The sequence below is a fragment of the Triticum aestivum genome, chromosome 4D, assembly GCF_018294505.1.
Source record: "Triticum aestivum cultivar Chinese Spring chromosome 4D, IWGSC CS RefSeq v2.1, whole genome shotgun sequence".
Taxonomy (NCBI): Eukaryota; Viridiplantae; Streptophyta; class Magnoliopsida; order Poales; family Poaceae; genus Triticum; species Triticum aestivum.
The window spans coordinates 73,869,940-73,886,727 of NC_057805.1; the positions used below are offsets into that span (position 1 = coordinate 73,869,940).

The following is a 16,788-nucleotide window of genomic DNA, read 5'->3' on the forward strand; positions in this document are numbered from 1 at the left end:
CATGTTCACATATTTCAAATGAAGTTCACGAACATGCAAAAAAAGGTTCACGTATTCACCAAAAAGTTCACCAAATGGAAAAAGTTCATGAATTCAAAGAAGTTAATTTTTATAATAAAAAGTTCATTGTATTTTGAAAAATAGCAAATTCAAAATAGTGTATGAATTTGAGAAAACAAAAAATTGAAATATTCATGGATTTGAAAAAAGTTCATCAATTTTGAAAATAGTTCATCGAATTCAAAAAAAGTTCATCGATTTTGGAAAAAGTTCATCGAATTTGGAAAAAAGTACATCGAATTCGAAAAAATTCATCCAATTCGAAAAAAGTTCATCGAATTTGAAAAAAGTTCACCCAATTCGAAGAAAGTTCATTGAATGCGAAAAAAGTTCGTCGGTATTGAAAAAAGTTCATCGATTCGAAAAAAAGTTCATTCAAATGAGCAAAAGAAAAAAAAAGAAAAAGAAATAAAAAACCGAGCAAAACCATTCTGAAATAAAAAAAGAAAAAAAAAGAAATAAGAAGTAAAAAAAGTTGAAAAGAGCCGAAGATGTGAGGCTGGTGGGGTGGCTAGCGCAGGTTGCGAATGACGAGGAGATCTTAGGTTAAAATTCCGCCCTATGCGTTGCTTTTTTTTTCTCTTGTACAGAAAGAAGAAAAAATGGCAAGATGGGCCTAGCCCAATTAGATGCGCCTGCAGGCGCCTGTTGACGAACCGACGCATAAGCGCCAAATAGGATTTGCCCTCTTTGGCCCCACATAAACCGAAAAGGCAACTTCGATCGGACGGTGGCCGAAAAGCTCCTCTCGGGCCAAAAGAACACAAAAGACTGCCTCTTCGGTCTAAGGGTGACAAACATGGTCATAGAATTGATATCTTTTTTATTTAGGCATACATTTTCGGAGTTTCTTATGAAAAACAATATTAAAAAAATCTGTCCTGTCTTAGATAACTTTGAAGTACTTTATAGGAGTTCATCTTATTTATTCCAAACATTCTAGACTACATTGCCAAAGTTGAAATTGAATCATTAATACAATGGCAATCCTTTAAGTTACACCATATGAATGAACAAGTAGCGAACAAATATTTCCTTGCTGTATCAAGACAGCGCACACTCATGAGTCATCATGGTAAAAAGCAAGAAATTTGTTAGCATTACTTTCAAGTTAATAGACAAAGCTCGCAAGTCATCATGTTTTCGTTCTTTCTTTCCTAATTGGCATGTCAAGTAGAAGCGACACGACAAACAAATTTGACGATTTCTACTAAAAAAAGTTCTACCCTAAGTAGAAAATTGGTTTCTACACTACACTAATAAATCAATTTCTACTAAGTATAATCGGATACTACACTACAAAATCTAATTCTACACTACTAATTTTATACACAAATATACCAAATTCACGGGTTACGTGGAATCCAAGGTGTCTGCGGACGAGGGGGACGCAAGGGGAGGAGAAGAAGATGCGCACACGCGCGCGCGCGGGGGGGGGGGGGTGTCTCACCTGCTGACTCAGAGGTGACGGTGGGGGCGCTGGTCCGGCGTCGATGAACGGCGTGGTCGGGAGGTGTCGGCGGTGGCGTTGGTCGAGAGGGGGACGAAGTGAAATAGATGGGGTGAATCGGACTTAGGTTTTTTTGATTGGATATGTAGTTAGCAGATGGACTAGTGTTGGCGTGAGCCTAATGGGGTACGCCATAACAAATTGTAGAAAATAAAAAAAAAACTTAGCAAGTGTTGGGGAACGTAGCAGAAATTCAAAATTTTCTACGCATCACCAGGATCAATCTATGAAGTTTACTAGCAATGAGAGGGAAGGAGTGCATCTACATACCCTTGTAGATCGCGATGCGGAAGCGTTGCAAGAACGCGGATGAAGGAGTCATACTCGTAGCGATTCAGATCGCGGTTGATTCCGATCTAAGCACCGAAGAACGGTGCCTCCGCGTTCAACACACGTGCAGCCCGGTGACGTCTCCCACGCCTTGATCCAGCAAGGAGAGAGGGAGAGGTTGGGGAAGACTCCATCCAGCAGCAGCACGACGGCGTGGTGGTGATGGAGGAGCGTGGCAATCCCGCAGGGCTTCGCCAAGCACCGCGGGAGAGGAGGAGGAGGGAGAGGGGTAGGGCTGCACCGAAAGAGAGACGTTCTCGTGTCTATGGGCAGCCCCAAACCTCAACTATATATAGGGGGGGAGGGGGCTGCGCCCCTCTAGGGTTCCCACCCCAAGGGGTGGCGGCCAGCCCTAGATCCCATCTAGGGGGGCGGCCAAGGGGAAGAGGGGGGGCGCCACTAGGATGGGCCTTAAGGCCCATCTGGACCTAGGGTTTGCCCCCTCCCAATCGCCCATGCGCCTTGGGCCTTGGTGGGGGGGGGGGCGCACCAGCCCACCTGGGGCTGGTCCCCTCCCACACTTGGCCCACGCAGCCTTCTGGGGCTGGTGGCCCCACTTGGTGGACCCCCGGGACCCTCCCGGTGGTCCCGGTACATTACCGATATCACCCGAAACTTTTCCGGTGACCAAAACAGGACTTTCCATATATAAATCTTTACCTCCGGACCATTCCGGAACCCCTCGTGACGTCCGGGATCTCATCCGGGACTCCGAACAACATTCGGTAACCACGTACATACTTTCCCTATAACCCTAGCGTCATCGTACCTTAAGTATGTAGACCCTACGGGTTCGGGAACCATGCAGACATGACCGAGACGTTCTCCGGTCAATAACCAACAGCGGGATCTGGATACCCATGTTGGCTCCCACATGTTCCAAGATGATCTCATCGGATGAACCACGATGTCGGGGATTCAATCAATCCCGTATACAATTCCCTTTGTCTATCGGTATGTTACTTGCCCGAGATTCGATCGTCGGTATCCCTATACCTTGTTCAATCTCGTTACCGGCAAGTCTCTTTACTCGTTCCGTAACTCACATCATCCCGTGATCAACTCCTTGGTCACATTGTGCACATTATGATGATGTCCTACCGAGTGGCCCCAGAGATACCTCTCCGTTTACACGGAGTGACAAATCCCAGTCTCGATTCGTGCCAACCCAACAGACACTTTCGGAGATACCTGTAGTGCACCTTTATAGCCACCCAGTTACGTTGTGACGTTTGGTGCACCCAAAGCATTCCTACGGTATCTGAGCAAACGAACTACACGATCTCATGGTCTAAGGAAATGATACTTGACATTAGAAAAGCTCTGAGCAAACGAACTACACGATCTTGTGCTAGGCTTAGGATTGGGTCTTGTCCATCACATCATTCTCCTAATGATGTGATCCCGTTATCAACGACATCCAATGTCCATGGTCAGGATACCGTAACCATCTATTGATCAACGAGCTAGTCTCCTAGAGGCTTACTAGGGACATGGTGTTGTCTATGTATCCACACATGTATCTGAGTTTCCTATCAATACAATTCTAGCATGGATAATAAACGATTATCATGAACAAGGAAATATAATAATAACCTATTTATTATTGCCTCTAGGGCATATTTCCAACAGTCTCCCACTTGCACTAGAGTCAATAATCTAGTTCACATCACCATGTGATTAACACTGACAGGTCACATCGCCATGTGACCAACATCCAAAGAGTTTACTAGAGTCAACAATCTAGTTCACATCACTATGTGATTAACACTCAATGAGTTCTGGTTTGATCATGTTATGCTTGTGAGAGAGGTTATTAGTCAACGGGTCTGAACCTTTCAGATTCGTGTGTGCTTTACGAATATCTATGTCATCTTGTGGATGCTACCACGCGCTATTTGGAGCCCTTTCAAATAACTGCTGTACTATACGAATCAGGTTTACTACTCAGAGTTATCCGGATTAGTGTCAAAGTTCGCATCGACGTACCCTTTACGACGAACTCCTTTTCACCTCCATAATCAAGAAAATCCTTAGTCCACTAGATACTAAGGATAAGTTCGACCGCTGTCATGTGATCCATTCCCGGATCACTATTGTACCCCTTGACCAACTCATGGCAAGGCACACTTCATGTGCGGTACACAGCATAGCATACTGTAGAGCCTACGTCTAAAGCATAGGGGACGACCTTCGTCCTTTCTCTCTCTTCTGTTGTGGTCAGGTCTTGAGTCTTACTCAATACTCACACCTTGTAACACAGCCAAGAACTCCTTCTTTGCTGATCTATTTTGAACTCTTTCAAAATCATGTCAAGTGTGCATTCTTTGAAAGTATCATCAGGGCGTCTTGATCTATCTCTATAGATCTTGATGCCCAATATGCAAGCAGCTTTATCCAGGTCTTCCTTTGAAAAACTCCTTTCAAACAACCCTTTATGCTTTCCAGAAATTTCTACATCATTTCGGATCAACAATATGTCATTCACATATACTTATCAGAAATGTTGCAGCGCTCCCACTCACTTTATTGTAAATACAAGTTTCTAACAAACTTTGTATGAACCCAAAAACTTTGATCACTCCATCAAAGCGTATATTCTGACTCCGAGATGCTTGCTCTAGTCCATGGAAGGATCGCTGGAGCTAGCATACCTTTTAGCATCCTTAGGATCGACAAAACCTTTCTGATTGTATCACATACAACCTTTCCTTACGAAAACTAGTAAGGAAACTTGTTTTGACATCCATCTGCCAGATTTCATAAATGCAGCTAATGCTAACATGATTCCGACGGACTTAAGCATCGCTACGGATGAGAAAATCTCATCGTAGTCAACTCCTTGAACTTGTGAAAATACTCTTTTCCACAAGTCGAGCTTCATAGACGGTAACATTACCGTCCATGTCCGTCTTCTTCTTAAAGATCCATTTATCTCGGATTTCATGGCTTCTAACCATTTGTCGGAATATGGGCCCACCATCGCTTCTCCATAGCTCGTAGGTTCATTGTTGTCTAGCAACATGATTTCCAAGACAGGATCACGCACTACTCTGAAGTAGTACGCATCCTCGTCGTCCTACGAGGTTTGGCAGTGACTTGATCCGAAGTTTCATGATCACTATCATAAGCTTCCACTTCAATTGGTGTAGGTGCCACAGGAACAACTTCCTGTGCCCTGCTACACACTAGTTGAAGTGATGGTTCAATAACCTTATCAAGTCTCCACCATCCTCCCATTCAATTCTTTCGAGAGAAACTTTTCCTCGAGAAAGGACCTGTTTCTAGAAGCAATTACTTTTGCTTCCAGATCTGAAATAGGAGGTATGCCCAACTGTTTTGGGTATTCTGTGAAGATGCATTTATCCGCTTTGGGTTCGAGCTTATCAGCCTGAAACTTTTTCACATAAGCATCGCAGCCCCAAACTTTTAAGAAACGACAACTTAGGTTTCTCTAAACGGTGTCGTCTCTACGGAATTGCGTGGTGCCCCCTTTTAAAGTGAATGCGGTTGTCTCTAATGCCTAACCCATAAACGATAGTGGTAATTCGATAAGAGACATCATGGTATGCACCATATCCAATAGGGTGTAGTTATGATGTTCGGACACACCATCACACTATGGTGTTCCAGGCGGTATTAATTGTGAAACACTTTCCACAATGTCTTAATTGTGTGTCAAACTCGTAACTCAGATAGTCATCTCTATGATCATATCATAGACATTTTATCCTCTTGTCACGACGATCTTCAACTTCACTCTGAAATTACTTGAACCTTTCAATAATTCAGACTTGTGTTTCATCAAGTAAATACACTCAGCATCTACTCAAATCATCTGTGAAGTAAGAACATAACGATATCCACTGCATGCCTCAGCACTCATTGGACTGCATACATCAAAAATGTATTACTTCCAATAAGTTGCTCTGTTGTTCCATCTCACTGAAAACGAGGCCTTTCAGTCATCTTGCCCATGTGGTATGATTTGCATGTCTAAAGTGATTCAAAATCAAGTGAGTACAAACGATCCATTTGCAAGGAGTTTCTTCATACACATATACCAATAGACATGGTTCGCATGTCTCAATCTTTTCAAAAATGAGTGAGTCCAAAGATCCATCTACATGGAGCTTCTTCATGCGTTCTATACCAATATGACTCAAATGGCAGTGCCACAAGTATGTGGAGCTATCATTACTATTTTATATTTTTTGGCACGAACATGTGTGTCACTATGATCGAGATTCATTTTAGGTGCAAGACCATTGAAGGTATTATTCAAATAAACAGAGTAACCATTATTCTCCTTAAATGAATAACCGTATTGCGATAAACATAATCCAATCATGCTCAACGCAAACACCAAATCTCGATGGTAGAGGGAGCATGCGATGCTTGATCACATCAACCTTGGAAACACTTCCAACACATATCGTCATCTCACCTTTAGCTAGTCTCCGTTTATTCCGCAGCTTTTATTTCGAGTTACTAACACTTAGCAACCGAACCGGTATCTAATACCCTGGTGCTACTAGGAGTACTAGTAAAGTACACATTCATATAACGTATATCCAATATACTTCTGTCGACCTTGCCTGCCTTCTCATCTACCAAATATCTAGGGTAGTACTGCTTCAGTGACCGTTCCTCTCATTACAGAAGCACTTAGTCTCGGGTTTGGGTTCAACCTTGGGATTCTTCACTAGAGCAGCAAACGACTTGCTGTTTCATGAAGTATCCCTTTTGCCCTTGCCCTTCTTAAACTAGTGGTTTTACTAACCATCAACAATTGATGCTCCTTCTTGATTTCTACTCTTGCGGTGTCAAACATCGCGAATAGCTCAAGGATCAGCATAACTATCCCTGATATGTTATAGTTCATCATGAAGCTCTACTAGCTTGGTGGCAGTGACTATGGAGAACTATCACTATCTCATCTGGGAGATTAACTCCCACTCGATTCAAGCGATTGTGGCACTCAGACAATCTGAGCACATGCTCAACGATTGAGCTTTTCTCCCCTAGTCTGCAGGCTTAAGAAACTTGTCAGAGGTCTCATACCTCTTGACGTGGGCACTAGTCTGAAATCCCGATTTCAGTCTTCGGAACATCTCATATGTTCTGCGACGTTTCAAAAACCGTCTTTGGTGCCACAATTCTAAACGGTACGCACTGAACTATCACGTAGTCATCAAAACGTGTATGTCAGATGTTTCACAACATCTACAGACGACGCTGAGGTTCAGCACACCGAGCGGTGCATTAAGGACATAAGCCTTCTGTGCAGCAATGAGGACAATCCTCAGTTTATGGACCCAGTCCGCATAATTGCTACTACCAACTTTCAACTAAATTTTCTCTAGGAACATATCTTAAATAGTAGAACTAAAGCGTATGACATAATTTGCAAAGACCTTTTGACTATGTTCATGATAATGAAGTTCATCTGATTATTTAATGAACTCCCACTCAGATAGACATCCCTATAGTCATCTAAGTGATACATGATCCGAGTCAAACTAGGCCGTGTCCGATCATCACGTGAGACGGACTAGTCATCATCGGTGAACATCTCCATGTTGATCGTATCTACTATACGACTCATGTTCGACCTTTCGGTCTCTTGTGTTCCGAGGCCATGTCTGTACATGCTAGGCTCGTCAAGTCAACCTAAGTGTTTCGCATGTGTTCCGAGGCCATGTCTGTACATGCTAGGCTCGTCAACACCCGTTGTATTCGAACGTTAGAATCTATCACACCCGATCATCACGTGGTGCTTCGAAACAACGAACCTTCGCAACGGTGCACAGTTAGGGGGAACACGTCTCTTGAAATTTTAGTGAGGGATCATCTTATTTATGCTACCGTCGTTCTAAGAAAATAAGATGCATAACATGATAAACATCACATGCAATCAAATAGTGACATGATATGGCCAATATCATTTTGCTCCTTTGATCTCCATCTTCGGGGCACCATGATCATCTTTGTCACCGGCATGACACCATGATCTCCATCATTGTGTCTTCATGAAGTTGTCACGCCAACGATTACTTCTACTTCTATGGCTAACGCACTTAGCAATAAAGTAAAGTAATTTACATGGCGTTATTCAATGACACGCAGGTCATACAAAAATAAAGACAACTCCTATGGCTCCTGCCGGTTGTCATATTCATCGACATGCAAGTCGTGATTCCTATTACAAGAATATGATCAATCTCATACATCATTCATCACATCTTCTGGCCATATCACATCACATAGCACATGTTGCAAAAACAAGTTAGACGTCCTCTAATTGTTGTTGCAAGTTTTTACGTGGCTTGTATAGGTTTCTAGCAAGAACGTTTCTTACCTACGTAAAACCACAATGTGATATGCCAATTTCTATTTACCCTTCATAAGGACCCTTTTCATCGAATCCGTTCCGACTAAAGTGGGAGAGACAGACACCCGCTAGCCACCTTATGAAACTAGTGCATGTCAGTCGGTGGAACCTGTCTCACGTAAGCGTACGTGTAAGGTCGGTCCGGGCCGCTTCATCCCACAATGCCGCCGAAACAAGATAAGACTAGTAGCGGCAAGAAGAATTGGCAACATCTACGCCCACAACTGCTTTGTGTTCTACTCGTGCATAGAAACTACGCATAGACCTAGCTCTGATACCACTATTGGGGAACGTAGCAGAAATTCAAAATTTTCTACGCATCACCAAGATCAATCTATGGAGTTTACTAGCAACGAGAGGGAAGGAGTGCATCTACATACCCTTGTAGATCGCGATGTGGAAGCGTTGCAAGAATGCGGATGAAGGAGTCGTACTCGTAGCGATTCAGATCACGGTTGATTCCGATCTAAGCACCGAAAAACGGTGCCTCCGCGTTCAACACACGTGCAGCCCGGTGACGTCTCCCACGCCTTAATCCAGCAAGGAGAGAGAGAGAGGTTGGGGAAGACTCCATCCAGCAGCAGCACGACGGCGTGGTGGTGATGGAGGAGCGTGACAATCCCGCAGGGCTTCGCCAAGCACCGCGGGAGAGGAGGAGGAGGGAGAGGGGTAGGGCTGCACCGAAAGAGAGACGTTCTCGTGTCTATGGGCAGCCCCAAACCTCAACTATATATAGGGGGGGGGGCTGCGCCCCCTCTAGGGTTCCCACCCCAAGGGGTGGCGGCCAGCCCTAGATCCCATCTAGGGGGGCGGCCAAGGGGAAGAGGGGGGCGCCACTAGGGTGGGCCTTAAGGCCCATCTGGACCTAGGGTTTGCCCCCTCCCACTCTCCCATGCGCCTTGGGCCTTGGTGGGGGGGAGCACCAGCCCACCTGGGGCTGGTCCCCTCCCACACTTGGCCCACGCAGCCTTCTGGGGCTGGTGGCCCCACTTGGTGGACCCCCGGGACCCTCCCGGTGGTCCCGGTACATTACCGATATCACCCGAAACTTTTCCGGTGACCAAAACAGGACTTTCCATATATAAATCTTTACCTCCGGACCATTCCGGAACCCCTCGTGACGTCCGGGATCTCATCCGGGACTCCGAACAACATTCGGTAACCACGTACATACTTTCCCTATAACCCTAGCGTCATCGTACCTTAAGTATGTAGACCCTACGGGTTCGGGAACCATGCAGACATGACCGAGACGTTCTCCGGTCAATAACCAACAGCGGGATTTGGATACCCATGTTGGCTCCCACATGTTCCAAGATGATCTCATCGGATGAACCACGATGTCGGGGATTCAATCAATCCCGTATACAATTCCCTTTGTCTATCGGTATGTTACTTGCCCGAGATTCGATCGTCGGTATCCCTATACCTTGTTCAATCTCGTTACCGGCAAGTCTCTTTACTCGTTCCGTAACTCACATCATCCCGTGATCAACTCCTTGGTCACATTGTGCACATTATGATGATGTCCTACCGAGTGGCCCCAGAGATACCTCTCCGTTTACACGGAGTGACAAATCCCAGTCTCGATTCGTGCCAACCCAACAGACACTTTCGGAGATACCTGTAGTGCACCTTTATAGCCACCCAGTTACGTTGTGACGTTTGGTGCACCCAAAGCATTCCTACGGTATCCGGGAGTTGCACAATCTCATGGTCTAAGGAAATGATACTTGACATTAGAAAAGCTCTGAGCAAACGAACTACACGATCTTGTGCTAGGCTTAGGATTGGGTCTTGTCCATCACATCATTCTCCTAATGATGTGATCCCGTTATCAACGACATCCAATGTCCATGGTCAGGAAACCGTAACCATCTATTGATCAACGAGCTAGTCTCCTAGAGGCTTACTAGGGACATGGTGTTGTCTATGTATCCACACATGTATCTGAGTTTCCTATCAATACAATTCTAGCATGGATAATAAACGATTATCATGAACAAGGAAATATAATAATAACCTATTTATTATTGCCTCTAGGGCATATTTCCAACAGCAAGTACCTATGGCTTGACAAAAAAACTAGGCCGGTACTAAGGTTATATCAATGTCATACAAAATATGCCGACGCCAACACTATTTGAAAAAATAGTGCTGATGTTGATGGGAGATGGCGCTACCAACAAAAGTTGTGGCTAGCCATTTATCCACTAGTGTTGATGGATCACTGAGGACATTCTCTTGTTGAATGGCATGATAGCTTGAGGAAATTGCGCTTGACCCAACTGTCATCCGTGTCATTGCTCCCATGGTATCAGAGTTAGACGGCCGCAAGAGTAGTCAATCTTCGATAAATATCACGAGGATCTTCATCATCAGTCAGCACAAACTCATTGACCTCATCAAGTATGACCTCAAAGTTGGAGCATTGAATGCTCAAGCTTCCCTTGTACAAGGATTGATGTGCTCCCATGCATACTTAGCACGGGTGAATGGGCGCAAGTGATAAAGCTCTTACGGAGGCATTGCAGCTTGAAGAATGAACAATACAGAGTGATTGAGTTGATTTTCCACTTCTTCTCTTGGTATCATGTTGTTTGGATCATGAGGGTAGAAGCCTTGCTCAATAACCCCCAAAAGTTGAGTTGAGATATGATTCAAATGAGACTTGATACGAAAAACCCAATCATGAAAATTATTCAAGTCAAGCTTAGGAGGAGGGCCATGAGTGTTGATATGAGGTGAGGGGACCGGTCCTGCATAGATTGGGGGAGGGGCAACCTCAGCATGGGTGGCTGACCCATTCTTTCCTTGAGGAGCAGTAGGTTTAATGCTATTAGCCGCCTCCTTAATGGAGTTGGCATCCGAATCCGAGGAAGTAGGTTTAACCACTTGTAAGGGATCGGTGCAAAGTTTGATGCCATCAAGGAATTCTTTAACATAGATTTGACTTTGATCGTCATAGATAATTTAAGTGATGCAATAGCCTCATTTAGATCATCTCGGGTGTGTGGCCATCTCCACGACCACGGGGATCTCCCATCCCTAACCCCATCGTCGACCATGCACATTAGGTAGTTAAGCCCTTAAAAAGAGATGAGGCTCTGATATCAATTGAAAGAGTCGATATGCTTGACTAGAGGGAGGGGGTGGGGGTGAATAGACAACTACCAATTTTTAGCTCTTTCTTATCATATTGAACATATAAACCTTGAAGAACTGCTAGGCAGAACCGTGCCATCCACGTCGCCCTATAAACGCTATGAATAGTGCTCGTGCCACCGCCTGTTAATTTTGTGCCCCGTCGAGGGCATTTTCGTCATTTCGCACGGGCGTATAAAAGGCAGCCACTCCGGTGGAGGTAACCTAGCCTTCTGCCCATCCCGCACTTGCGCCGCGCCCCTCTCCTCTCTCTCTCTCCTTCCAAACCCTAGCTAGACCGCGCCCGCCTCCCTGCCCTTGTCGTCTCGTCCACCCGGCCAGCCGCCGCCGCCACTCGCGCCTGTCTCCTCCGGCCAGCCTCCGCCCGCAATCTCCCCCCTCCCGTTTTCAGAAGGGAAGGGAAGGGAAGAGAAGAGAAGAGGGAGAACGAGCGGGTCAGGCGACGTGAAGGGAAGAGAAGAGGGAGAGCGAGCCATGGCCATGGCACTCGCAGATCTGCCGGCCCCGTCGTCGCCGCTGCGCTCGCAGGTGAGCGGCGCCAAGAGCTGCCGTCATGAGGAAGCCGCGGGAGGACGAGCTCAACCCGGACAAGGTCGTTGTGGTCGTCGGCACCTCCTCCATCTGGCCACGAGCCCCCGCCCCTGCTTCCATTTCCACGCGTGTTGTGGCGACCCCGGCGAGCTCGAGCCCATCGGTGGTCCACGGAGCATCTGCACGCGTGCAGCGGAGACCCCAGGATGAGCTCGAGCCGCAGCGCTGGTCCATAGCGCCAATGCCATCGTCGGTGAGTCCCAGGTTCAGTCAGGCTCTCTCCCCTCTCTACATCTCTCTCTCTCTCTCTGTGTGTGTGTGTGTGTTAGAGGGCAGCTGCCGGCCCCGAGGTGCAACCGGCCATGGCAAGGCAGGAGATGTCGCGCCTGGCTATTCCCCTGCCTTCTGTAGAATCTAATCTCTCCCCCTGCCTCCTACCCTCTCTCTTCAGCTCATCTGTTTCCTTGTGCAAATTCTTTTTTGTTTATGCCTATAAGGTGTTTGATGAAATTTCAGCAACGTCCAAGCATGCTCACCTCCAGTTCTCCAACAGTCAAAATGGAAAGATAACGTGAACATCCAGTGAGCACTACTGATGCCATCATGGAAAGCTCACTGCTCTTGTTTAATTTTATTTATGTAGTCAACATTTTGATCAAAGGATTCTCACGTGTTAGAAAACTTTACTCACATAAAACTGAGTATTGGTCTATGGAACTGGAGGCAGTGAGTTTCAATTCTTATGAATTAATGTTTCTTTATTATTTAGAGCTTCTGTTCAGATCATTGACGTTTGCATATCCCCTGTTTGTAGTATCATTTTGTGTCTCATGTTATAACTACCATTTTTTCCCTCTACAACCTGTAAATTTCGAATTTAGTTTACTGATCTATGAAAGTCATGTATAACTTGGCAGAAATGTTATCCCTACAAATAAGAACACCCTTATTCTTTATTGTGCAGCAACCATGTTGACAAGCTGGCATCTCTTTGTTCTATTCTATTGACTTCTTGTGGCATTATGTATGAAGCCCTTTAAGCACAAACCTTTCGACGCAAGGACTGTCATGGGATTTGGAGTGCTCAATGGCATCTTAATTGGACTTCTCAACCAGAGTCTAGGTTTCAACTCTGTTGGTTTCTATCAGGTAAGCATTGTTCTTTGTTTCTGTCTGAACTTACATACAATGAATAGTCAATTCTTTTTGGTGTTGGAGTTGCAACTGTGACTGAAATCCTAATTTCTAAAAATAAGGCTGAACTATGTATATATTTGCAGAGCAAGTCGAGCGCATTAGTTGGATCCAGCTTCTTGATATTGCAGAGGACTCGTCAAAAGGTTAGCACTTATTCTGTAATGTGGATCACATACAAAATAGAAATTTTAGTTTCTGAAAATAGATTGAACCATTTATATATTTTTGGATAACAAGAACCTCTAATATCTACGTATAACGATGGGCTACACAAGGATAACCTGATTAATGATGAGATAATCTGTTTTCTACAGCTTGAATTAGCAAAAAAAATTGTAATCGATGTATGTCCCTACATCTTAACAAGTCATCCATTAATCACACGTAATGTGTTAGCCTTCCTTTTTATGTACTAGAGTTTTCTCTAGGTCACTGTACAAAATAGGCATCAATGCACTTTCAGACAGTACACTCACACTCATGATTCTATCTTCTTTAATACCTACTTTACGATTTTGACAGTTTATTACATATGTTCTGTGCAATTGTCAACTTCTATAATTCGAAGTTAATTGTATTTGTTCTGTTTTGGCTGCTCTAACAGATATACAGGGTTCTCGGCTGGCTGCGAAGATTTGACAAGAGGCACAAGTAAAATAGATCATCTCTTGTGACTCTCAAGATATGTATCCAGAGGGCAAGTCAGGTCTCGAAATGCTGACTGAATATTCCATGGCCTTTGTTTTTCTTGCTAGGTGGATTACTACTTCCTTGGATATTTTCAGGTTATTATTTCCTTGCTCCCCTTTGCCGGCAAGCATTCTCATCTTCTGGTCACTTGCGTAAGATACAACATGCTAATGCTATCTTCGTTTGGTTTGCTCTTGTAGAAAATAAGTGAAATGTGCAGACCGACAACATGGACGGCAGGTCTTGCGGCTCCCAGCGCCCTCAACCCCCCATTGACCCTCTCTCAATTGTGATCTCTCCTCTACTCTTCTAGTGAGTGGGAGCAGCATGTGGATATATTGAACTATATATTAGCTTTTGATTGGTGCCCATGAAGTACTTCGGAATTCATTATATAGGTGTGTCGGTGAAGATGTCGTAGATTTGTTAATACAGAAAACACAAAAATTTCATCTATATCTGTTGACCTTGTGTGCCATAGGTAAACATATTTTCCTATCTATTTCTATTCTTCAGCCTCTTTATATTTCAGGGTGGCGATGAGAGCGGGTGTGAAACGGGAGAGGCGGCCATAGGAGGTGTATGATAGGAAAAGAATTTCTCTATGGCAGTGCTTTGACTCGGTGACCAGAGACTGACTGGGTGTGCTTGCAGTTTGAGGTTGATTTTTTCTGGTATACATATAATTGGAGGTATATGATAGCAAAAGATAGCTGGTATACATATAATTGGATTTTTTCTTATATTATTGAAAGCTAGATAACTGGAGGTTGTGTATTATAAAAATGACGTACTATTTGGTGTCACCTATAACTGGTCTCGTCTTGTCTCTGTAGGTAGGCGCCATGGACACCGCTCTTGTGCTCATCAAGGTCCACTACTCCTTGTTCCAGTCCCATGACAAGCAGCAGCAACAGCAGCATCATGGTCTGCCCCCTCCCACCCTCTCTCGATTTCCTCTCTTCGCTTCCATGACCACGTCTCATCTCTGTTGGTTTAAGGTTGGGTTGGAGCTACAGCGGCCAGCCACCGGGACGACGCTGACAGCCAAAGGAAGCTCCTTCCCCACCGCTGACAGCCAAAACCGCTCTTGTGCTCATCAAGGTCCCTTTCACCTCTCTAACCTTTGTGTTAAGTCCGTCTGGTTCTAGGCTGATTCAGGTTTTTGTTTTGTTTTTGCTTCCACTCTGTTTGATTTAAGCGTGGTGGTCAGATACTCTTCAGATGTCCAGTTGAGACACCTACCCATTTCTTCTCTTTTTTTCTCTTGAGAGGAGAGGAGAGGATGCTAACTAGCGAAGTACTATACTACTACTACTTTTCAAACCATAATAAGGTCCTTGGGTAAAAACAAAACAAGATTTGTAGCGTCGCAGTAGCAAAATTCCAGCATCCACTAGCCACACAAAAAAGTATGTGTCCAGTGATAATATAACGAGAGAGGAATTCAAGGATTAGTTTATTATTAACCTATGTAGTGTATGCACTGGTAGTTGATGGAGTTTCAAGCAACAAGCATGGAGCACCTTCTTCTTTCTATCATGTCACTTACGTGATAATTTGGTAATTCTCTCTGTAATGTCATTCATATACCTGATAAAGCCAATTTCTTTGGGGCTCTCTGTCATTCATACGTTCAATGATGCAATTTGAATTATTATGTAGAGGTTACTCCAGTCCTCACTATTCTTCTATTTGTCTCTGTTTAGTGTTTTACTTTTTTATCAGCGGCATAATAGATAACCATATCTACATTTGTCTCTGTTTTCTGTCAGGTTAGTTAATGTATAGGACTGCGCTTTTGTGTGTCCTTTCCTTCAAGCTGTCATTCAAGAGAAGAGAGGGGAGAGGCCTCGATCCAGACTCAGGAGGAGGAGACGAGGAGCAACACCTATTTTTATTGTTTGTCAAGCCCCTACTTTGCGGTTCCAGCCACCTGATCACTAACCTGAATGAGTAAGTAGACCATTATATATGATGGTCTTGCTTCCTTTTGTGATCATGTATCTATGTTAGATCCGGTGAAAAAAAGCGGCTTCCAAGCAGAGGATGCGGCAGTGTTGGCCACGTTTGGTTTTCATAAGCTAATAATGTATCCCTTCCTATCTACTTCCTTTGTGTATCACATTGTAACTAAGCATCTATGTACCAGCAGCAAAGACTTGGGTGTCTGAATATTCTCACAATAGTTGGCTCCCTCTCGCCTTTTGCACCATTGGCGCACCGAGTCATCTAGTTAGGGTTAACCACAAAGTAGGTTGTCTATATATGCAACTAGGCGGACAACATATAAGATAAGCACAACAATAAGCTCACAAGCAAGCATGAGATACAAAAATAAGCTTGCACAAAGTAAAGATAAGAAGTAACCACAAGTGGAGTCGATGGAGAAGAGGATGTGTTACCAAACTTGTACCGCGATCCTTGTTACTATAGTTGGATCATATGGTGTTTCTCCCTCTATCTTCTTGTGATGAATTGAGTTTTACCTTTGAGGTTTTATTATTATCGGATTGAATACTTTTATGGATATGAGAACACTTGATGTATGTCTTGTGTGGGATACCCGTGGTGGCAATGGGATGTTCTATTGATTCACTTGATGTATGTTTTGGCACACAACTCGCGGATTCCCGAGGTGACATTGGGGTAATCTATGCATAGGGGTTGATGCACGTTTTCATCCTTGTTTCTGCGATAGAAATCTTGGGGCACTCTTTGAAGTTCTTTGTGTTGGATTGAATATTATGAATCTGAAGTTGTTTGATGCATATCGTATAATTGACCCACAGATACTTGTAGTGAATTGGAGTATCTAGGTGACATTAGGGTTGATTGATGTGTATCATATGGTGTTATTTTACTACGAACTCTAGGGCTGTTTGTGACACTCATAGGAATAGCTCAATGG

At 44.3% G+C, this 16,788-nt stretch overlaps 1 protein-coding gene across 2 annotated transcripts; it reads left to right on the plus strand.

Annotated features, from left to right (window-relative positions):
* Window positions 1-12,748: 12,748 nt before the first annotated feature.
* LOC123099656 (UDP-xylose transporter 3-like) lies at window positions 12,749-16,086 on the plus strand. Of its 2 annotated transcripts, XR_006448205.1 has the most exons (8): window positions 12,749-13,139; window positions 13,271-13,330; window positions 13,792-13,972; window positions 14,078-14,189; window positions 14,410-14,569; window positions 14,714-14,804; window positions 14,879-14,981; window positions 15,658-16,086. XR_006448205.1 is itself a non-coding variant. In XM_044521773.1 (3 exons), the coding sequence occupies exons 1-3, from the start codon at window positions 13,017-13,019 to the stop codon at window positions 13,840-13,842; spliced, it is 234 nt and encodes a 77-aa protein (XP_044377708.1). In that variant the 5' UTR covers window positions 12,758-13,016; the 3' UTR covers window positions 13,843-13,972. The 2 variants fall into 2 exon arrangements, 1 of the variants encoding a protein (XP_044377708.1); XM_044521773.1 differs by lacking the exons at window positions 14,078-14,189; window positions 14,410-14,569; window positions 14,714-14,804; window positions 14,879-14,981; window positions 15,658-16,086 and having other exon boundaries at window positions 12,758-13,139.
* Window positions 16,087-16,788: the final 702 nt, after the last annotated feature.

Coding starts and splice junctions, on each gene's coding strand:
- LOC123099656 (XM_044521773.1), top strand. CDS start 13,017: ATGAAGCCCTTTAAGCACAAACCTTTCGACGCAAGGACTGTCATGGGA. Junction 13,140..13,270: donor ACTCTGTTGGTTTCTATCAG/GTAAGCATTGTT, acceptor ATATATTTGCAG/AGCAAGTCGAGCGCATTAGT. Junction 13,331..13,791: donor TGCAGAGGACTCGTCAAAAG/GTTAGCACTTAT, acceptor CTGCTCTAACAG/ATATACAGGGTTCTCGGCTG.